Source organism: Anolis sagrei, chromosome 1 (assembly GCF_037176765.1).
Source record: "Anolis sagrei isolate rAnoSag1 chromosome 1, rAnoSag1.mat, whole genome shotgun sequence".
Lineage (NCBI taxonomy): Eukaryota > Metazoa > Chordata > Lepidosauria > Squamata > Dactyloidae > Anolis > Anolis sagrei.
In genome coordinates this window covers 287,709,848-287,733,591 of record NC_090021.1, presented here as the reverse complement: position 1 = coordinate 287,733,591, position 23,744 = coordinate 287,709,848, and the positions used below count along the sequence as shown (strand labels likewise).

At 38.7% G+C, this 23,744-nt stretch overlaps 1 protein-coding gene across 2 annotated transcripts in view; it reads right to left on the bottom strand.

The window, feature by feature from the left end:
- SPTBN5 (spectrin beta, non-erythrocytic 5) overlaps positions 1-23,744 on the bottom strand; it is a 116,762-nt gene that overhangs the window by 56,514 nt on the left and 36,504 nt on the right. For both annotated transcript variants that reach the window (XM_067462835.1, XM_067462836.1), the window contains exons 23-32: positions 21,308-21,440; positions 20,441-20,586; positions 19,554-19,668; positions 18,744-18,854; positions 17,079-17,258; positions 15,125-15,328; positions 13,377-13,526; positions 3,019-3,123; positions 2,057-2,242; positions 550-705 (exon numbers count right to left, since the gene is read on the bottom strand). In XM_067462835.1, the coding sequence (XP_067318936.1) occupies positions 550-705; positions 2,057-2,242; positions 3,019-3,123; positions 13,377-13,526; positions 15,125-15,328; positions 17,079-17,258; positions 18,744-18,854; positions 19,554-19,668; positions 20,441-20,586; positions 21,308-21,440 (1,486 nt within the window). The remainder of the gene's footprint in view (positions 1-549; positions 706-2,056; positions 2,243-3,018; positions 3,124-13,376; positions 13,527-15,124; positions 15,329-17,078; positions 17,259-18,743; positions 18,855-19,553; positions 19,669-20,440; positions 20,587-21,307; positions 21,441-23,744) is intronic.

Below are 23,744 nucleotides of genomic sequence, written 5' to 3'. Positions count from 1 at the left end.
GAGGTCCAAAAGCTAGAGGACACTGGAGAAAACTGTGGGACAGCGTAATGCTTCATGCCTTTACCATTGGTGGTTATGGGATCCCTTCCCACGACGTTTCCCCACTGCACCCGGGTTTCTCCCACATCCTCCCCAGCTTCTTTTTTGAGGAGCCAGGTGTACATCTGACACATCTGGGCTCTGCTTCTTGGTGCTGCTAGCTTGCTACCAACACAAAGCCCAACAGAGCACTGCCAGAAGTAGCCCTGTATTATTTGATGGACTCCGGGGGACTCCATGCCAGCAGCAGAAAATATGTTTTTAGACCTCACTGTGATGAGGTCCTAGGAAGCCCATGGAAACAAACAGTGTAGAAATAATAGCTGGACTTCACCAGCATGAGTTATCACCATTCACTCATACAATATATGAACATTTTTGTGCATGGAAACACATAAACACACTTCAGTAGCCTGAAGTGAGTATACCCTGGGAAAACCTTTTTTTCGTAATATCTATAGATATTGCTTGCAAGAACTATAGATCACAGCACATACATGCAACACCTACCATGTTAACAGTAGCAATTAGATCCTCATGAGCCAGAATTTCAGTCTCAAAGACCTGATGCTTCTGAAGAAGCTTCATCTTGTCTCTTAGATTGGTGGGATTTTGAAAAGAAGAGTCTTCCAGCTTTTGCATACGTTCATCTATCCAGCTCTCTGCCTGTCATCACACATCAGTCAACATATTCAGCACTACAAGAAAATGCTACAACCTCTGAATAACACATACATTATCTTAAAACACCTTTCCTTATGAAAGAGAAAATGATCAAAATCTTTGGAAACAGCAATAATGGATGTCTATCTGCATATTGTGCTTGCCGAAAGCAACAGGAGCTAAGATTCACACTGATGTTTTTATTATCTGAATACAATGCATTTGGAGAATATGATTGAATTTTCATTAAAGGAGAAGAAAATTCTTGTAGATGAATATTAACAAAATAATTTGCAGTGTTTTTCATGTCCTTACCAAAAAATAATGAAGTAAGAAAACCATGTGGAAAACTAATTTCCTCAAAAAGTAAGGTAAAAATTGGTCTTTAATTAATTATTCCTTGATTAATAATCAACTATTTCAGAAGGCAAGTATTCTATCACTAGCATCTGGCCCTCAACTATGGATGGAATGGAAATTCATCAATACATTTTCCCAAATGAGTTACAATTTGGCATTTCTGACCCTTCAAAAATTACTTGGGAATAAAAATGAAAAATCAAAACTTCCTGTAAATTGTGGAACTTTTTTGCCACAACATAAATGCCATGGTTTTGATAACTGCTCAAGATTTTGAAAAACTATGCATCTCTCAAAACTTAATAGTCACACGGGTTTTTTCCCCCTATGTACAGAACACTACACAGCTCTCTGAGGAAAGAAAAAAACCCTAACCTGATTATGTTGGTTTTAGTATATATTTGGGAAAAGTACAGAAAAAAGAGAAAATAAATTGCATACAATAGCGCTATATGAAAAACCTGGTGAAGCATTCAACAATGTGGCTATATCCTTTGTCAGTTTGAAATGTACACTAGTCAATAGAAAAGCTGGCAGCAATAACTTATGGCTACCTCCAGAAAAATTAACCATTTTACTCCACCAAATCTGCTGTGGTAGAACTAAAGCTTGAAAAAAAATCCCTTTTAAATATTGTCAAAGGCTTTCATGGCCAGAATCACTGGGTTGTTGTAGGTTTTTCAGGCTGTAAGGCCATGTTCTAGAAGCATTTTCTCCTGATGTTTCACCTGCATCTGTGGCAGGCATCCTCAGAGGTTGTGAGGTCCTCACAGCCTCTGAGGATGCCTGCCACAAATGCAGGCAAAATGTCAGGAGAGAATACTTCTAGAACATTCCTTTTTATAGTTCTTTTAAAAAAACCTGACTTGAACTATGACATGTATGCCTCCTCCTTTATCCAAAAGGCATTTTGGTACATCCTATCAACATTTTTGATCTTCTCTCATAAAGTAATGTTTTCAAACTCTGAGCAGAGATCTGCTTATTCTCTCACCTCTGCTAGATTCTGGTAGAAGAGGGCCAACAGGAAAGCTGTCTTTAGTTTTTCTTGCCTGCTTTGAGAAAGTTCTTTGATGTGTCTCCTTTTCTCTAACACGGTATTCAGTTTATGCTGGATCTGTTTGCCTTCTACTTCACTGTACCGTTGCAGCTTTTCTGCTTGATCTCGAAGAAACAATTCCTGAGAATACAACAAATCCCATTTGTGGAAGTGCACTTTGCCTCTATGATATATATATACCCAGTTCTGTACAAGAAAAGCTAAATTTTCTACCAGAAAAAATTGCAAGGCACATCTTTGGAGCTACAGATTTGAAATTCAAAGTAATACAACCTTGGGAAATCAAAATGGCAACTTTGAAATCCCATTCCTTTTAATGAACTTGGCTGCTGTGCCAGTGAAAGTAAGATATATTTGAGCATCTTGGACTGTGTCTGTATGGCCAAAATTATGTGAACTCACTGCTCCTCTGCTTCATAGAGTCCACATGTTGCATGGCTGGATCCTCTGTACTAAGTTTACCATCTTACACAAATCTAACGTGAACCCTAATTTTCACAAGGTAATTTAGCCAAAAACCAGTGAGCATTAGATTTGAGTAAATAGGATTTTTTAAATAAAAAAATCTACCAAAACTACACAAATTTGAATGTGTAACCTCTCCTCATTCCCAAGTCCAATCAAAATGGGGTAGGAAAAAACTTTCTGTGAGAAGAACTCACATTTCTATGAAGAACTTCCAAATTCACTGAAAAAGACCCCTTAGAATGTTTCTCTGAATCAGCCTTCGAGTACAATGCTGCATCTGTGCTTTTGATTTATTTCACTTGTTTTCACAACACTCCTAAAAATTTTAGTTGGCTAACATGCACCAGTTCTTACAAAATAAACTAATTATTCACCCACAACACAAGTCTGCTTCTTAATACTTTATATAAAACTGTGTATTGTTTTACCTTTTCATCTTGGGAGGCCAGAATCTTCTCAAAAGCCTCATGTTTCTTGATTTGTTGCTCTACTTCATCTACTGCATTCGCAAAGTCACTGCTTTTCAAATGCGTCTATGAAAAATTAGAATCACTTTTGGTCAGTATTATATCATAGGGTTATTGGGCCTTTCCCTTCACCTTTCTTGAATATGAGTCTGCAAAGAGTAAACGTTAAAGGGATTTGAGTACCCTCCCTCAGAGCATTTATTCTCTGGAGAGGAAAGATATCTCAGCAGTTTAAAAAAAAAAAAAGGCAAAAGTTTCCCCTTGGCATTAAGTTTAGTTGATTTCAACCCTGGGGGGGTGGTGCTCATCACCATTTCTAAGCTGAAGAGCCAGCATTGTCTGTAGACATCTCATGAGTCATGTGGCCTGCATGACTGCAGTTAAAGTGGTACCTATTGATCTATTCACATTTGAATGTTTTCAAACTGCTAGGTTGGCAGAAGCTGGGGCTAACAACATGCCATCTTGTGGATTCAAACCACCAACCTTCCAGTCAGCAAGTTCTGCAGCGTAGCAGTTTAACCCCACTGTGCTACCACAGCCCCCAGATATCTGTGTACCTTTTTAATAAAAACAGTAATCTTCCAGTAGCCTTCTACTAAAAAATAAGTATCTCTTATTGCGCAGAGCAACAGTAGCACAGAGATATGTATTAACGTAACGGCATAAGGCCACTTTAACTGCCATTGCTCAATGCAGTAGAATCAAGGAAACTGTATTTCTGCAATGCAGCAGCACGCTTTGGCAAAGAGTGCTAAAGACCCTGTAAAACTACAGATCCTATGATTCCACAGCACTGAGCCATGGCAGTTAAAATAATGCCAAACTGCATACATTTACAGTGTACATGAACCCACAGTTGCACATTGTATTACGGCAATTGTTCCATCATTGATATATCCCCTTGAGGTGTTCCATCTAAACAAGGCATTTCAATTGTGATAGCTGCTGTGGGTCTGTAGAGCCCCTAATATGCCCTCTACTTTTGCACTTTCAACTAAAGGAGATTTCTATGTACATTTTTCCAGTTAGAAGCACCATGAAATCCAGAGTTTCATAACATTCAGTTTGAGACAACAGCTCCCAAAACCTCTAGACAGCATCTGCTTCAGACCTTCTCACATGACAAGAAAAAGCTACCAATGGAAGGGACAAATATTCTGGGGGAAACACCAATGGACTACCCTGAAAGCTTCTGGAATTTGGATATTTATTTTCCAGGCATAGTGCTTGAATAGAGTTACTATGTATGTAAAATTCTGGTTCATGAAAGATGCCAGATGTTTCTTTTAAACATGTTTTGGTGCCTATTTAAAATATACTGAATCAACAACCAATGCAATGCATTTTCGATTAATTTTAAAGTATCTGTGAAATGTGATGTGACAACGGACATGTTTGTAATGTGAAAAGGCAAGTAATATTTTCCACGGCAAAAAAAGCTGTTGGGAAAGCGTGTGCATAAATGTGAAAAGTGATAATTAAGTGCGAGGATACTTTTTTTTCTTTCAGGAGAATTTGTAACACTTCAGTTTCTAAAAAAGATCACAGTCAAAATTAGAATGGAAACCACATAAATCTTGAACAGTGATTTTTTCCCCCAATAGCATTACTTCAGTGGACTTCCAGTGAGAGGTTCCAAGATACACATTTTAATGAGAGTCATGAGTCTGGTGCATACTTTTTACTGGTTAACTAGAGACAGCTACAATTAGTTGGTCCAGCTGGGTTTGGTTCTTAGTTTTGAGTTATAAAGGGTTGCATCCCATAACGTTTGTGTACCAGTGAAAGAAAATTGGCTAGTGAATTGCAGTTCCCCCTTTTCCTAGCAGTTCCCCACAAAATTTGCTCTGAAACATTTAGGAATTCTATGGAGAAAATCTGGATGGTAGATGTAAGGACTCAGGGGAAAAGCTCCTATACCACTGTTCATATAACACACATTGCAAACTGAGGATGAGTTCAAAGACGTACGCGTGCACGCAGGGGTGGCTCAACCCATTACGCAAAGTAAGCATTTGCAGTATAGTTGAGTTTCCCCAGGGGCGCTCTTGGGGGAAAATAGACCTTGACATATGCGAGTTGTAGTTACTGGGATGTATAATTCACCTACAATCAAAGAGCATTCTGAACTCCACCAATGATGGAATTGAACCAAATATGGCACACAGAACTCCCACGATGAACAGAAAATATACATCAGTGATTGGTTGGGGAGGGGCGCCAAAATACTGTTCACTTACCATTGAAAATTACCTAGGGCCGCCTCTGCGTGCAAGTACACACACACACACACACACACAGTGATTATGTGAAACCATAGATAAGAGCAAACCCAATATTTTGCCTATACTTGGCTGGGGTCATACCAGAAAATGGTAATGGAGGACTTAGGACCATAAACACGTCTGGGAGGAAAGGTGGAATTTTTTTTGGAGCTTGAATACGTGAAACCATGGCTGTTGAATCCATAGATGATAGTTTGTACTGTTTTTCATATTGGTTGTATATCAGGCATTTAACAAAACTTCTTTTATGTGTGAACATTTTAGCAGACACTCTGTTTATAGGAATATTATAAAATGTGGGTTAATATGTATTTGATTTTAAAACTTGTAATTTTTCATGGTTTGGACCGCGAGAAGATCCAACCAGTCCATACTTCAGGAAATAAAGCCCATCTGCTCATTTGAGGGAAGGATATTAGAGGCAAAGTACTTTGGCCATATAATGAGAAGACAAGAAAGCTTAGAGAAGGCAATGACTCTGAAGGAGCTGGGGGTGGTGATGGCCAACAGGGAGCTTTGGCATGGGCTGGTCCATGAGGGTGTGGGCTGGTCTTTCTACATTTCAATAAACTTGTTATTGTTTTTCCTAAAGCTCTGTCTCTGTTACAATTCCTTTCCAAGTTAAGTAACGCTACACATTAAAGAAAGACCAAGTCAATATCACTAGCTATTAGCTACGTTATCAAATTAATAAACCCTTACAAAGTGGTGGCTTCTTTACAAACTCTTCACAAATTTGTGGCCTCATCACATGCCCCTTATAAAAAGAGACAAGTGCCAATCCTGTAAGGGATAAGATTGCCAATTTCAAATAAGGGACAGTTGGCAATCCTAGTTCAGAAGTAAGTCCTATTGAATTTATTTACTATATTTATACCCCGCCCTTTTCACCCCGAAGGGAACTAAGAGAACCTTACAAATTGGCAACAATTCAATACTGTATGAACAAACATGTAAAACAGTAAGCATATACATTAAAAACGTAAAAGTTAAAAAACATTCGACAGCCGAGGGGGCACCACTGAGGAGGCCCTGTCTCTCATCCCCACCAGTCACACCTGCGAAGAAGGTGGATCCGAGAGCAGGGCCTCCCCAGAAGATCATAACCTCCGAGTTCAATGAGGCTTTCCCTGTGTTCTGTGGAAAAGAAGGTTGTAGTCTAGTTTAGTTACACTTTCTTCTCATTGAAATCAGCATGACAAGTTGGCAATGACTTAAGTCCCACTAATTTTAGTGGGATCTAAATATTAGTAAAAAAGTATTTTCACTACATGTATTCACACTGTTTAGCTCCAGTAAAAGGCTTACACTAGTACATTCCAGACACACAAAGAAAGGAATTTATGGGTTTAAAACAATGAAACAATTTTGTTTCTATCATCATCGAGACATTTATTTTGGAAACATTTTCTATGGAAACTAAACATTACACAAACAGATGGCACTATAGCAATGTCAGTACTCATTTTCACCCAATCCTATCTACATCAAACTGGAATGCAGAACCTTTGGATTGTGGCTTATATGGTTGACCTAATATGAACAAGTAACAATCAAGACACTCTTCAGAAAAATGCTCTTCCCCACTTACAAGCAAAGTATAGACTGCAGCTGGATGAAAACTGTTTTGGTCAGAGATTTTTCAACAGTTTTTTGACATCTCAGTTAAATGCTCATGCTCACCTTTTCTGTGTCAGCTTAAGAAAAAGGTTATTTTAATTTCATAGCAGCCCCTCTAGACAGGGTTTTAAGTTGCACGCCCCACCAACATGCTGAAAGGAGTCATTGTAGAAACGCTAGCTTGTGCAAAGCATATGTAAGAGAACAGTGTTTTGCGTTTTGCTTTTTTCAAACCAGTCCATCATCAAGGCCAAAATTAAGGCTGGGAAGGCTTAAATTACCCTCTACCAGAAATGATATAATACGCCCATCACTGTTTTCAGATCTCTGCAGTTCCAGCTTAGTCAATGAGCTATTTATAGAAAGAAAAATAAAATTGTCTAAGGAGTTTAACTTTCAGAGAACACAGGTTCTTCCCCCTTTTAAACAGACTATTAAATGAGTGACTACCAGCACCAGCGATAAATAAACAGGGAGAACTTTTACAAAACCCTGTCCAATATCAACCAGCTTCTGGGTTAATTTTGTTAAAACTCTGGAAAATTAAGCTATATATGCAGTATTTTATCCTATCCTGGAGCCTTCTCCTCGTGTTCTCAAATCTGTTTGGTTTACTCTCCCCTCAAGAGTTCAAAAGAGTTACTTTTAACACTAGTTTACTACAATTGCAATGCTAAGGGCCTTACAATAGCTTGATTCTATAATACACATTACTGTACTCTTTAAAAATACTGTACCTTATCCCATTTCTCAAAAGGAACAAGAACAGCCTTTTAAAAAATCATTCCAAAATTGCCTGAAATTTATAAATCTTGTCTATAATGCAATTCCCCCCATCCTAACTAGTTGTCAATGTATCACCCATAACACTATGTAACATGGTTTTTGTTCCTGGATTATAAATGTTATTTCCTAAATGGTTCTAAAATAAAAACATGGAAAAAGTTTATTAAACTGCACCACATTTTGCTAGAGTTTTTCAATGAATGTCTCATCAATTCTCAACCAATTCAACATATTGTTGAAGGCTTTCAGGACCGGAATCACTGGGTTGTTGTAGGTTTTTTGGGCTGTATGGCCATATTCTAGAAGCATTCTCTCCTGACATTTCACCTGCATATGTCAGGCATCCTCAAAGATTGTGAGGTCTGTTTTTCCCACCCTGGACATTCCACTGATATATAAACCCCATTTTTCTAGTTTCCAACAGACCTCACAACCTCTGAGGATGCCTGCCTTAAATGCAGATGAAACTTCAGGAGAGAATGCTTCTAGAACATGGCCATACAGCCTGAAAAACCTACAACAACCCAATTCAACATAGTTTGTGGCTACAAAAATGTTTCTGAACTCTAGCAACTACTTTTAAAGTAAATACCACATAATTAAAAAGGAACATTTTTTTTCAAACTCTGTTACATAGTATAATAGAGGGCAAGGCTGCAGCAAAAGATACAGCATCAACTAGCAATTGAACCATTCACCATGCACCATTTATTGAGTCCACATCTGAATAATTACAAAAAACTAACCAAAGTTAAAGTGACATTACTTTAACATTAGGAACAACATTAGGAAGTTGTTCCTAATGGAGTTACATCTTACTACAGTTTTGATAAAAACAAGCAAACGCTATTTGTTCTTCCAAAAGAATACTGGAAAAAGTATAATGTATGAAACAATTGCGCCTAAAATCTGGAAGAAAGTGAACCTCCCACAGAAGCTCATAATTCCTAGCAAAGAAATAAGAGTTCAGGTAAACATATCAGAAATACTTAGGAGATCTTTACTGCCCTCAAACAAAATCTGCAAATACATAAACATAATAAGAACTAAAAATAACCAGATACGAACATGATATGAAATCTAACATCGCTTGAGAAATAATAGCTTGTATAATGCTAAAATGGAATGGAAATCTTCACCACTTTTCTCCCAGATCCAAATGAAGCAATTTTTACAGCGATAGTTGGACACCAAATGTTCTCACCAGTTTTTTGCGAAGCAGGATTTGCAGTACAACCTGGTACTTTTGTTACAAGCGTAGCTTGGTCTGCATCCCCTGCAGTGCCAAGTCCTTGGAAAGGTTTGGACTCTGAATCAGCATCCTGATGTAAAGGTTGGAAATCTGGACAGCAAACAGGATTTATGGACAATGAGAATCCAGAACCAATATAATCAGTTTGGAAATGTGGACCTTCCAGATTTGAACCTTGTGTTTTGATGAAGACAGAAGGAGTTTGGTTTTTTTGGAATTCTTTAATCACTTTAATAGGCACAGATGTCCAAGGAGTGGCAAGTATCAGGGTTATTTTAGAAATCTTGTGATGAGCTGGAATTATCCCAATGCTTGAGGTCTTTCCAAACTCATTCCCAGTTGAATGATGATTCTGAAAGACAACCATATCTGGAGCTAAATGTGCACTTTTTACTGTTCTTTTGCCAAAAGAGCTATTTCTTTGATTCATGGTAGTTGGAGACAACCATATTTCTCTGGAGACTCTCTGGTGAGGTCCAGGACACTTATCAGTGGAAGTGACGTGAAATCGTGTAATCTGGAGATCTGGAGAGCTTCTTGATGGGATAGCCTGATGGGTCATCTGGGGTCCCGCTCCATGAGTGGAAGATGCATTTGAAGTCTTGTTCAGATGAGGTAATAAAAAGCTGGAATAAGCGTGGCTGCTTGTTTGAGAGGTTTCTCTAAAAGGTTTTATTGTTATACGGCAAGTTGAAATATAGAGCTTGACTGAAGCATGGAGATCAGAATGTTGAGCACCACAATGATTGTAGTGATGATGCCTTGGCTCTGAACTGCAGGGTGGAAGAACTGTATACGGGTTTTTGCTCTGAGATGATGACTCTGATTCTGAAATGTCACACAAAGAAACATTGAGACGTGATATCCAGCATGGCAAAGCTCTTGAAGAGGTGGCAGATGGGAAAGGTACAGCAAATTGCACAGGGTCGGCATGCTCAGTTGAAGAATGGCAAGCACTCCAGTCATTTCCTGAATTCTGCTTATGAGAGATGAGTGATGAATGAACACCAGCTTTGCTGTAACCATTGCACTGAAGACCTCTGTGAAGTGTAGGACATGCAGCCTTGATCCCAGAAGGATTAACACAACTCTGGTCTTTCACGAAATCCTTCCCCTGATTTGAACGTGTGAGGATTATATCTAGCCTTGAGCTGTAAACCTCAGAAGACAGACTGTGAGGTGGCAAGATGTCATTTCTTGGCAAGGCCTCTGTGGGTGGTAAATGAGCTGGAAAATACCAGGATGAGTCTGATAGAATTTCTGCTGGTGGCATCTTTTGGCGAGAGCTGCCCTGGACAGCTGATTTCGAGGATGGTGGCATGGTCACTCTAGAGGAAGACAACATAACCTCCACAGTCGAAATATAGATGGGTATGTCTGAAGTCTTGCTGTGAAGGTCTTTGCATGACATCTTGAAGTTTTAATCCTGTATTCGGATACACTGCAGCTCTCGCTGCTCCAGTGCTCTGGTTTTTAAAGGAAGCTTTTCATCCTCTTTTTCTTGGCATTAAAAATTTCCATTATTCCTTTACTGCAGAGAAGTGAAGAGTAAAAAAAATTTCCACGCCTAAAATAACACAAAATCAGATCTGTAACAGACACTGAATGCTAGGTAATGTTCCTTCCATGCAATCTGCTTGCCTGGTCTGCAAAATGATCGAAGCATGCAGAAAAATGTTCAAGCAGGAATCTCCAAATAGAAATAATGATGAGACAGAAGTAGGAGGCAAGCCAAAAATGTTATCCAAAGATAAGCTGACTACTGACCTTATTATAATTTCTTTAGCTAAAAGGATCAAGCACCTAAATTGCTGGTGCTTCTGTCACCTTAAAAGCAGCAGATCCTCATGTGGTCTGCTGCTGCAGAAAATGAAATAGCTGTATTCACGTCTCCTCTCCCTTTCTCAGTCACTGCCTATCTGCACTCAGAATAGCAAGATCTCTGTTTAACAGGTCTTAGAAGAATTTCCTACAACTGTTCCAAGTAATGGCACACCAGAACTCAGTAATAAAAAAGATAGATGTATGTTTGCCTAATTTTCTCCATATGTGCACTTATTTACTTTAGAACTAGGCAATCCTAGACTAAACCTTGCTGAAATCTTTCAACAGCTTAAGTAACTTGGATGTAACCTAAGCTGCTGGCATAAAGTCAACACTGTCACACTGGCACAGGGAACGAATGGGAAAGGGTTCTAATTCAGAACACTGCAGGATGCCTTTCACCATTTACCACTGCTGGAGCAGTCTTTGTAAAAAAGTAAACATAACAGAACCCATAAGCAAAACGATGAATAGTTGCACTCTTCTTGGATCTGCTACAGTAAAAGAAAGCTTTCCCACATCACTGCTTTTATTATACCATCTGCAATATGACCACCATCATTCAAACAAACATATGCACACAAATTGCTGAATTCCACACTGTACAGGCAGAATGTTTTAAAAGGCCCCACCTTGCACCAGAACTGAGTCAACAAAATACCAGCCTTCCTACTGGAAGAAAACTGGAGATTTCATCAGAAGGCAAGATGAATGAGGAAAGGACGTGCCAGGATTTTTGTAAATGACATGACACTGCTATAACCCTAAGGTGGTGGATTATTCCTGCTTTTGCCACTACTTAATTATACGGTGTTGTGGCTTTCCCAATATTATAAGTCACTAGGAAATGGGAATTCAATTTCTGAAAATAATCTGTTAATGAACTCCCTTTCCTGCTATGGCTCAGTAATTAGTTTGAATGAGAATGTCTTGTGGAATGACTGAATAGTAGGTGTGGTGTGAGTGTGGTCTAGTTGTCCCTCCTTTGGGGATTCCCAAAGAAATCTCTGGCAGAGAAGACTTAGACTTCTTCCAGTGTTTGGGTGGGGACGCAAGCTCCCTCCAGAGAATAGCTGTGTGTTCCTGGTCTGCTTTATATTATCTACATTCTTTAAACCCTTCTTATATTTGTTTTGTCATTTTTGAAATATATAAATGTTTGCTGTTAATAGCCCAATTAAAGCATGTCCCTGGCTCATTAACCATTGGGTGTCACTATCCAAATGCCTTTACTGCATTTACTTCCCCACTAAAATATATTTTCTTTTTTTCTGCATCACAACTAGAGTTACTTTTAACAAATTATTTTCAATAGTCCTTCATTTTAATTTATTTTATGGCAGTGGTACAATAGCACTATGACATCATGCATTATTATGGTTTAATAAAAAATATAGGAAAGCAATCATGACACAATATGCAGGGTAAACAGGGCAGAGCAAACAGCATTGTCAGGACTAAGGAATTTATAGTGCAGAAAACAAGAGGAAAACGACCAAGAAAAGCATTCAGAATTCTGAAAACATCACGCAGTTTGTGTGTGGATGCAGTGGCAGGCATTAAAATGTTATGCTCCTCACTATCCAAAAGCCTGCTGGTGACATTCTTGTATTTCATTTACCTTTTATAATTGTTGTGCGAGGAGTGATTCTGCAGCTCCTTGCTTAGTGCCTTCACTCTCAGTAAGCCTGCCGCAAAAGGCAGTTTTAGGCTTCCTTGGCCACTTAGTGGGAACCAGGTAGTGGTTGTGGCAATGAGTGGATCGTCGTCTTTCCCAGTGAGTCAGTCATGTCCAAGACATGGCCATATCTGTTTAGTTATTTTGGCTTGAGAGTTGTGATTATTTTGAATTATAATTACTTAAAGGAGGTGGGGGCAGGAGAGAAAATACTTCACTGGTTGGCAAGGCAGAAAATTAAAAAGTGTGTGAAGAATGTGTAAAGGGGCAATGTCTGCAATGGTTTAGAATTTCTGTGGATCGTGCCTTCATCAACTTGGTACAAGAGATAACCCACATGTACTGGATTGCTCCTGAACTGTATTTTGCTGCTCAGCATCCATGGCCTTAAGCATGTTTCCACAAATATGCAGAAGCATTACTTTAACAATGATGTTAAGAAACTGCTCAAGGGAGTCGGTATCTATGAGCTTCAACTCTGGCAGAGTGTGTGACATATGCTGTTGTTTGAAGGGTAAGTAATTGAGAGGGAGACATGATAAGAGGTGTACCTTCCAAGTTGTTTGCCTATATTACTACTTTTCCTGGAGCCTCCGGTGGCGCAGTGGGTTAAACCCTTGTGCTGACAGGACTGATGACCGACAGGTCCGAGGTTCAAATCCAGGGAGAGCGCGGATCAGCTCCCTCTCTTAGCTCCAGCTCCCCATGCAGGGACATAAGAGAAGCCTCCCACAAGGATGACAAAACATCAAAAAACATCCGGGTGTCCCTTGGGCAACATCTTTGCAGATGGCCAATTCTCTCACACCAAAAGCAACTTGCAGTTTCTCAAATCACTCCTGACACAGAAAAAAACCCTACTTTTACTTACCTCTTGGGAGTTCGCGATATTTTCCAGGTGTTCACAGTCCCTGTAGAATATTTGCAAAAGGTGGATCTTTTCCAGGCTTTCTTTCTTCTGGGACCATTTGTAGTACATTTTGCTCTTTGCTTCCAACAGAGTCTGCAGTGCATTTTGGATCTGATAGAAGACAATAAAGAGGTAACAGATAATAAAAGACTACCAGAAGCCTCCCAATCCCAAATGAGACCAGTGGTCCATCTAACCATGTATCAATAACTGTGACTGGATGATGACCTTCTAGGCTTGGCCCTTTCCTATCTCTCCCTGGAGATTCCTGGTATTCACTAATGATATCCCATTAACTTGGTCCAATTCTGGTATACTAGCTAAAATCAGACAAAATATTTATTGTATTTCATTACTTTATATCCTGTTTTTCTCCAATAAGGAATACCAAGTGGCTCATATCCTACATTTGCCTCAAGTCACAAGAACAGGCAGGTAAGAAATAAAATTATTATTATTACAGTAGGAAAATACAAAAAAAAATTAAAACTCCAGTAAGCTTGTAGAGGGAGCTGCAGTCTTTCAAATAGGCCAGAACTATGGTTTTGTGGAGCTTTATAGGTCATAATTCTGCCCAGAAATGGACCAGTAGCCAATGAATCTGGTTCAGCAAGGAAGTCATATGCTCCCTATAATCAGTCCTCTGTCAATCTAGCTGAGTCTGCTGAAGTACCCTGTTTCGAAAGGCAGATCCACATAGAGCACACTAGCACACTAGTTTTTGATTGTGCAAACTCGCTCCTGATCATTGATGAAACTTGGGCTCCCGGTTTTAGGGCTGAGTCCTACAGTACACCCAAACAACGAATTTGAGATTTTAGAGGGAATGTAACCCATCCAACACAAACTTAATTCCTGTTCTCTAATCTGACTTCTAAATAAACAGAGGTGTGGAGTACACTTCAATTTGTTCACCGTCTCTCACTCCATTGCGAAGTATTAAGATTCTGGCTAAGCACTGAAATAGTTTACTTGGAATCAAATGGAAAAAAAATCAGATAGAGTTGGGTGGCATCAATGTGCTGGTGACATTGAATTTCAAATCTCTAGTTGACTTCTAGCAGTTTCATGAAGATGTTAAACAGCATAGGGACAGAACCGAACCCTGGGGAACACCAAAAACAAGAGTGTCGAACAAGAGCTCACCAGCACCATCTTCCGAGTGTCCCTCTCCATAAACAACTGAAGCCAGCATAAAATAGTGCCTGCAGCTTCGGTTCTAGAAAGGCAGCCCAGCAGGGTTCCATAGCTGATGGTGCTGAAAGTCGCTGATACCAGAAACAACAGGGACACACTCCCCTTGTCTAGTTCCCAATTTAGGCCATCCAACAAGGCAACAAAAGCTGTCTCTGTCTCCTAACCAGGCCTGAAGCCAGATTTAAATGGATCTAGATAATTCATTTCATTCTGGAATCCTTGGAGGAGGATGTAAATATGTCAATAATCATCCATGGGGAGAGATGAGATACTTTGTATGTAATGGTCTTGGTAGTTAACACAGCACTCAGGTCCTTCCAGGAAAACAGAGAAGGAATCAACTTTTTTTAATAAACAAAGAGCTATGAATGGGATTTTAGTAACATATTCTTCCCCTGGTGAGCAGTCTTTTGTGCTACATTTTTCACTCTCCAACTCTTGTACTGTGTAAATTGCTTGTAGAAACTCTGATGAGTTAGTGGTAGGGATGAAGCTACATTATCCATACATACTTCCTCTGCTGCTGTTTTTTGCTCCAGCAGCAGCTCGTGCCCCAACTGCAACACCCGTTCGTAAACCCCATCACGGGCCTCAATCTCTGCCAACAGCTGCTGATGCTGATTAATCTGAAGACCACTGGTAGAGACATCTCGAATTTTTTCCTCAATTGCCATCTCTCTCACAATTTCAGATGCCCAAGAAGAATAGTCCCGTACCTCAAAACAAAGCCAAAAACAACAAATATAAGCCAATGTTTCTCAAACATTTTAAAGGTCCAATACTATACTTGTGGCTGGCAATGTGATAGTATCATGGTTTCTAGGGCTCCACCTACAGTGCCATACAACCCAGTTTCAGAATGCAGATTAATTGCATCAGACCAGGTTATATGGCAGTGTAGACTCATACAATCCAGGCCAATGTGGTTCAATCTGCATTATATGAATCTACGCTAACTATTATAATGCAGTTCAAACTTGATTATATGGCAGTGTAGATGGGGCCTAAATCAGTGTGGTGGTAAATTCTGGACCTTTAGTAATGTAACTGTAAATGACTGTTTTGAAGTAGCCTCCCAAGACCTTCTGGTAGTTATTGCTGTCCCTTCAAGTAATTTCTGACTTGGGGCACTTCCAGGCAGCCTTAAAACACAGGACAAGGAACTGAGTTTAAAAAACACGATACCTCGATACCTGAGAAACAGTCCAAACAAAAAGAGTGGAATCCCTATACATCCCCCCCCCCCACCTGCTGTCCTCACAGTTGTCTTTTGATCCGGATTAAGATGGGTGGCGGGTGGGAAAATTCATTCCAGAAATGCGCATATGCGATCCAGTGCATTATGGAGCAATTAAAAAAAACTTCCCTCACATATGTCTTCCTCCAATTTTTAAGTCAAGCTCTCTTTAAGATTACAAAGTGTAAAACACAAAATGTATTTTCCCTCCCCTTTTGTTTCTCTGAGCCATGTGTATGCGTTTAACAGCTGATTAGCTGTTTCAGGCTTGACAGACACATGTGTACGGGAGTGTCCAGATAGTGGGGAGGGAAGGAAAGCACATATTTTCCATGCTTGCAAGGATACACAGGCACAGAAAGATGAGCTTTTTTTTTAGGAGGAATCAGGTTTAAAGGGCACCTTTTAAACATGTGTTTTTCAGCCTTTAATCTGATTCCTCCCGCATTTTGGCTAAACATCATTTAGCCAAAATCCTCCTGTATTTTGGCCAAACCCTCCTTTTAACCCAATTTATTCTGAGCTATAATGCACGTGTAGAAGAGCCCTTGGTGGCTCTATCTAGGGGTTTTCTTGGGAAAGTTTATTCAGTGTGTACTTCTTCTTCCCTTTCTATGAGACCAAGCATGTGTAACTTGTCCATGGCTGAGTGGGAATTTGAACCCTGAGTCCTTGTCCAGTGATCAAACCACTATGCCACATTGGTTCCCCTGGTATTTAAAGCTTGTGGATAACCTTTCCTTCCATGGATAACAGTCATTATTCTGTTGAAAAACATGTTAGATTCAAACTATCAGGATGTTTTGGTCCAAGCATCCCTAAGAAACATATCTGATGAACATGTTTCATACAAGACTGCTTTGACAATGTAGTTTCTTAGAGCATAATGAATGATTCTTCTAGACTTTTACACTGGAGAACATGTAATATTTTTTTACAAATATCACAGATGCATAAGCATTTTGTGTATCTCTGAAAGATAAAGAGGCTCTTATGTTCATATAAGGACCTGAATCTTTACAGTATCTCTAATATAAGTATGAATACACTTCATTTTATGCTCTGTCATCTACACAGCCTTTCAACTTTCCTGGTAGATTACTGTATCCCCTTGCAGTTAACTTCGTGCAATTAACTCATTGTGACTAAAATGAGTTAAAATGTGTGGAACAACAGCCAAAGAATAAAACCTCACTTTTCAAAAGAGAAGAGAACATTGAAAAACTGACTTGGGTTTGAAAGTGATAAAGCCTGCAGGTTTGTTCCAGCTGTTCCCGGCAGTGCTGCACTTTACATCTCAAGACCTCCCACTTCTCCACCATGGTCTGTTGCTTTGCTTGTATCTCTATGGCTTGACTTTTAGAACACAGGCAGAGCACGCCATCTGCAGCATCAATCAGTTCCTGCAGCTGTAAAAAGAGTGAGGGGAATAAAGGGAAGGAATTACATGAATCATAGGATCAGTGTTAGAAGAGACTCCAGGGGCTATCCACTTCAATCCTATTTTGTCATGCAGGAACACACAATCACAGCACTCCTGGAAGATGGCCATCCTTCCTGTTTAAAAAACCTCCAGATGAGAAGACTCCACCACACTTGTCTGAATGGAAAATACTGGAGAAACCCTGATATAAAAAGCACCTCTTTATAGGTTGGGTGGGAATGGCCACAGGTAACAGAACTAAAGTTTTCCAAACAGTAAGCTAAAAAAAAAACAACCCCAATCAATCAGTTCATGTTCATCCTAAAATCATGTCATTCTCTTTATTTGATAATCAATACAAATCCCTAACACATGAAGAATTAATTAGCTTTTCTTATTTAGCAAGAAGAATGGAAAGTGTTCAAACTGGAAACCTGTGAGCTATTTATCAATAGAATCTTTGACAAAACGTATTTGGGGAAAAACAAAATTGTCTGTTTAATACGAATTGCAATCAGTCAGACCAAATATTTGTTTTGGAGTGGTTTTTTTGCAGTTTGGTTTTCTTTGATTGTTTGCATTAATCTTTCAGCTGACTTCATTGCCTCTCCTAAATTGCATTTGAACAGGTAGAATCAAACTATTACTAGGAAAGACTCAAAGTAGTTTATTATATATGATGAGGATTCAAAGACTGTGCTTTGTGTATCTGGAAAATTGATATTGGAAATATGTTCTTTCATACTTTTTAACCTTTGTGAATGTTTTAATAAACCACAATATAAGTTTTTACAGAGGTGTGTCCATGTATGTGTGTATGTGTGTGTGTGTGTGTGTGTGTGTGTGTGTATGGACAACTTTCTCTAATATGTGAACTTTTCCTAAAATAACATTTATGCATTTAAATTTATTCAGTTTTAAACACAATTTCCCCTAATTTATGGACTTCTGTATATTATATTTTGACCAAAAATTACATCAGCAAATGTGGAAAAGTGCAGAACTAAAAAAGTAAATATGTTGCAATCACAATATTTGGTTAGGGAATGAGAATCAGGTTAATTTCCTTTAAAGAATAGATTAACAAAAAAATCTGTCTTCTTTAGCATCTGAAAGAACAGCAAAAATCAATGCTAGATCAACAATAAGCAACTGGCACAAGTAATTGCTCTAATTGCTACTACTCTTGCAAATAGGTTGTCTGGAAATCCACGTAGTGTTTTCTATTGGTTGGCAAGGACAACAAGAATTGGGGACAAAATCATTCTAAGCAGAGAAAGGAATACATGGCCCATCCTTGAGATTTCCAAGGAGTGGGGAGACAGCAACAGTGTTTCACCTGCTGGCTCTCAGAAATCTTGTCCTTGCTTTTATTTGAGCTTGTGTTGTGGATAGTTTCCAGTCTCAGCTTTAAAATCAGTTAAATGAAGTTCAGAGGAAAACAAACTGTCAGATTTCTGAAAGGTCTCACCTGCTGCTCAGTCCCAAACAATTCATGTTCAAGAGTTGCATGTTTGCGTAGCTGGAATTGCACACCACTCAGGTCTTTAGCAATGGTATTGGGGATGGTCTTTGATTTCTCCTGAAGACAGAAAATGGGAAAGTTTGATGTCAGCAAAGTTTTAACTGATTCTCTTTTGAAAAGAGAAACTTGGGGTCAGATTAGATGTGACCGAATTCCCATGTGTATTTATGCACATAGTGACTTTATTTGAATGTCAAGCAGTGATTGGGGTAGGGCACATTTTTATATAAATTAAACAAATAGGCTCTTGACATGATATCTTGGGCATTCCCCATTCCCCTAAATGGATGGGGTGGGAGCACAAGGCTTTTATGCTAGAGCATAAAAGCCTTGTTGAGAAGGGCGGGAGAGAAATATTGGAAATAAACAATAAGATGTTTGTTAACCTGGTCCCATTAAAAATGTAGGCATACCCATCACTGTCTCCAGAACTCATGGTGCACAAAGACACAGAAGGGATCTGAAGATTGGTGACCATAATTGCATATAGTGTCATGAAATTTGAATATTTACTGTCCAATTTGCCTACTTTGATCTAAAATTAACATTAAGAAGTTGCAGCCAATGATAAATGTTGTGAGAGTTCTTGTTTCTTTACAGTGTTTTTTTCTCTCCCTAAAATGAGAGGAATGAAATCCTACTTGATTTACTAAATAAATATAATAAATACACATGGTTGGCTTCACACATCTGACTTGGCACAGAAAAAATAGAGAGAAGCAAAATATTCAGTTTGTTTTCCATTGTGACTTTAACCTCAATGTAGGCGAGGGCTTCTGTCAGATCTTGAAGGCACTTGTGTGTCACCTCTGCGTCTTGTAGTTGCTTCCCTTGAACTTTTGTCATCTCCAGCAATTCCTCCCAATTATTCCTAATGAGAGAAACAGGTTAAGAATATGAAATGGAAAAAGTGCTGATTTCAGCTTTTAGGCATGCTCATGCAAGGCATCTCCATTAGGTCATCTTAAAGCATGAGTCCTAAAAGAGATTTTGCTTGCCCCACTGATCGCAACAAAAGCCAGCAGAACTACACTGGCAAACGTGAAGGGAATCATAGTCCAAGGTGTCTGGAAGGCCCTGAGTTTGAGAAAGCTATTCTAAGGTAGTTGATCAGATTTGAGGAATGTGGCCCATTAGAAGTTGCTAGCCTGAATTTTCTATCAGACTTGAGCCAGTAGAGCCAGTGCTGAAGAATAATGACAGGTGCTGCACAGCAATATCTGAAGAACCACATCTCTGCAATATGTTCATGTTCACCAAAGTGGTTCTAGGAAGAAGGTGGTCCACCAGAGTACTACTGTATTATGACTGGCACCCTGAGAAGGGCAGATTTCTATTATCATATCTGCAAAGGATCAAATGATTGTTTCCTTGTAGGTAGGCATGAATATTCTAGTCTAGATGTTATTGAGCACTGAAATACTGTTATTAATAAATTAGTGAATGGTCATCACTTGTTATTCTGTGTCAAAGAAACCATAGCTATGATGATTTCAGCAAAATTCACATCTCTGAGATCTTTCTAGAATTTATTGTCATTGATTTGGTTGTGGTTATTACACACTTTTTTCTATCTTTCTTTCTGATCCTGACTTTGTGATGGAATAAGCTCAAGATGATAGAAGTCTACTGTTTCTCTTTACCGTAATTGTTTTTGCTTCTTCCGAATCTCCCTTGATTCACAGTGTTCATGATCTAACATGTCATTTGCAAGCTGATCGCATAGAGCCACCCTCTTGGCAGCAACTTCTAGATGATGCTGGAATGTTTCATTTTTGGCACGAAGACGCTTTTAAAGAAAAATATGGGTGAAAATGGGGGGAGGGAATAGTAAAGGTAGTTAATTGGCAAGTGGTTCAGATCAATTAATAATCTAGGCCAGGTCTGCAGAATCTGAAGAGTGAATCCAGATGTAAATTGATTTTCTTTCAAAGTGTGGTGATTGATTGCAGGATTTCATAGAAGCACCTACAACTTGTTATATACCAGTTTGCTGAAGCTTACTGAAGTAAATCATTATTCGTGTAATGCTTCTCATCCCACTAAGACTCCCAGGGTGATAAAAAAAATTAAAAACTTTAAATACATAGATAAAAACTTTCAAAACAAACTAATTTTTTAAAAGCAACTTAAATTCGAACAGTTAAAATAGCTAGAGAAATGTCAAGGACTCTGTTGAACAATGACTTCCACACTATTCATCAGAAATTCAGAAGAGTTGAAATCAGCTACTACTACTACTACTCTTCCTCCTCCTCCTCACCTTTCCCTTTCCCCTTCATCACCTATTTGCATGCCACTGATGAGCACCTTAATACATAACAGCTTGGTAGATGCTTCCATCTCATGATCTAAGCATTTCACTAACTTTTAAAAAACATGATGCAAATATTTTTATTTATGTATTCGTTTATTTAATTATGCATATATTTAACTTTTCTTCCTAATGGGACTCAAAGTACCAAAGTGCAGTCACATTCCTTATTTTATACCATTTCAGTACAACTTACCAAGACATGCTCATAATCAGTCCCAGAGCATTCAGAAGAAGCCATCTGCTTATGGCGACTAATCCAGTCCTCCAGATCCTCATATTCCCTAAGGAAGTCATGCAATGCAAGTGTCTCCTCCAGCTTTTTCTTCCTTTTGTTAAAAGAAAAATAGGCTTTAGAATGCAGAACATCTAAGACAATTATGACATGAAATGATTATTCTAAATTTTTGATCAGAAAGAGTAAATAAGCCTTTAATGAAAGTGTCAGGCTCATGACAGTGAACAATAAAGACAGACACAATTTTCTGGAAACAACCATGGCCCTTTTCTTCTTAATCTTCCCAGTCCTCAGGTAATTCCAGGTGGAACATAAAACCCCACATATCACCTGGTAGAACATAATGTGGATACCTGCAAAACCTTTTAAATATATTTCATGATATAATTCAGATTGGTTGGTGTTAGCTAACATGAAGATGACAGCTAACATAGAAAACTTTTGTACTGAGTCATACTTTTGGTCTTTCTAATTCAATATTGTCAGCACTGACAAGACCAGTGGTTTTCAACCTGTGGGTCCCCAGGTGTTTTGGCCTACAACTCCCAGAAATCTCAGGCAGTTTACCAGCTGTTAGGATTTCTGGGAATTGAAGGTCAAAACATGTGGGGACCCACAGGTTGAGAACCACTGGACTAGACCTTGGAAAATTACTACAAAAAAGAAATTAGTTACAGAACACTTTCCAAAATAATTAGTACCAATCATTTTTAAAATTCAATGCATTAATTCTCCTGTTACACAAGAATAACTAATATAAAATAAATTTTATTTCATTTTTAAGGAAAAATGGAATATAATTTTTTTCCTGTAGATTTTGATAATTTTTCATATTTTAAGATTTTTCTGTGAAAATGTAAAGATTTTTTATGCAAAGCCAATCATTTTGCTTTTGCTATTGCAGATTAAAAGAAAGCCAGTATGGAGTAGTGGTTTGAGCATTGGACTACAACACTGGAGACCAGGGTTCAAATCCTTGTTTACATACAGAAGCCCACGGGATGATCTTGTGCAAATCACATTCTCCCAGTTTCAGAGGAAAGCAATGGCAAGCTTTCTTTAAGTAAATCTTGGTAAGAAGACCCAGTGATAGGGTCACTCGAGAGTTGCCATAAGTCAGAAATGATTTGAAAGCATATAAAAAGAAAATGAAAACTGATTTTCTATTGTTTCCAAACAGTGAGTGGTTCTAAATTAGAACAGTAAAGTGGGGTTATTCTAAGGAGATTTTTAAATTCTAAATTCATATAAATGATATATCATTTTATTAGTGTATATACAAAAAGATAAAGAAAGAGATTCATTAATAAAAATGCCAGGATTTTTGGATTCTTGATAGTGGGGTGGCGTTGACTATTGGACTGTCATGAAAAGCCTTTCATAATTTAGCCCCGAGAGGAAGTGTTTTTGTAGTGGAAAATAAACTGATTAGAGAACCTATTTTTGCATCTGCATACAGATTTAGAACTTTATCATATTAGAATGAGGATTCACCACGCATCATGGCAAATCAATGGGATCCCAACGGTGTGTGTGGAGAACCCTTCGCTTCATGCCCCACATCTCCTGACTTACCTGGACCCCCATCCCATGGGAGGGGAAGAATCACCACCTGGCTTCCCTACATTATTCCAAAGACAACACGAGAAGCCTCCCGTGTTGCTGCCACGGTGGCATGTGCCGCTTTCTCCCCTCTTTCACCACAGAGCCTGTTCAGAAGTTGATGAGCATCGTGTAATGGCCTCCATGGTGAAAGAGGAGACGAAGCAGCGTATGATGGGTAAGTCAGCCTGTCTTATGAAGTTGTTAATATGTTTGGGCTACATGAGTCTTGGCTCATTCACCTTTTATTGACATGGATTTATGTAGATAATTACCACTAAACTCCTCCACAGGTGAATACCTTAGGACAGTCTACTAATACTTTTAGTTCTTTGTAATTATAATATTGTATGCTTGTCTAGATAATCTATAAACACAATTCTTAATGTTTACATTTTTAAAGGTGTTCTACACCTGTATTTGAACTCCATTAACTGTCATTGGCGCCAGCATGATGTAGTTGTTCGAGAGTTAAAGTACTGAGACAAGGGTTCAAATTTGCCACTTAGCCACAAAAACCTAATAGGTAACCTTAGGCCTCAGAGGAAGGCATAGGCAAATTCCTCCTGAACAAATCTTGCCAAGAAAAAAACCAAGATAAGTTTGCCATAAATCAGAAATTATTTGAAAAATCACAACAAATGGGTAAAACAATAATCTTTTCACTTATGCAAAGTGGTAATACATTTCACAAGGGCAGACTTATTTTGAAGATTTTTCAGTGTGTCACCTTTTGTCATAAAAGACAAGGAGATATGTAAACATTCTTTTATCTCTAGGATCTGATCCAAAT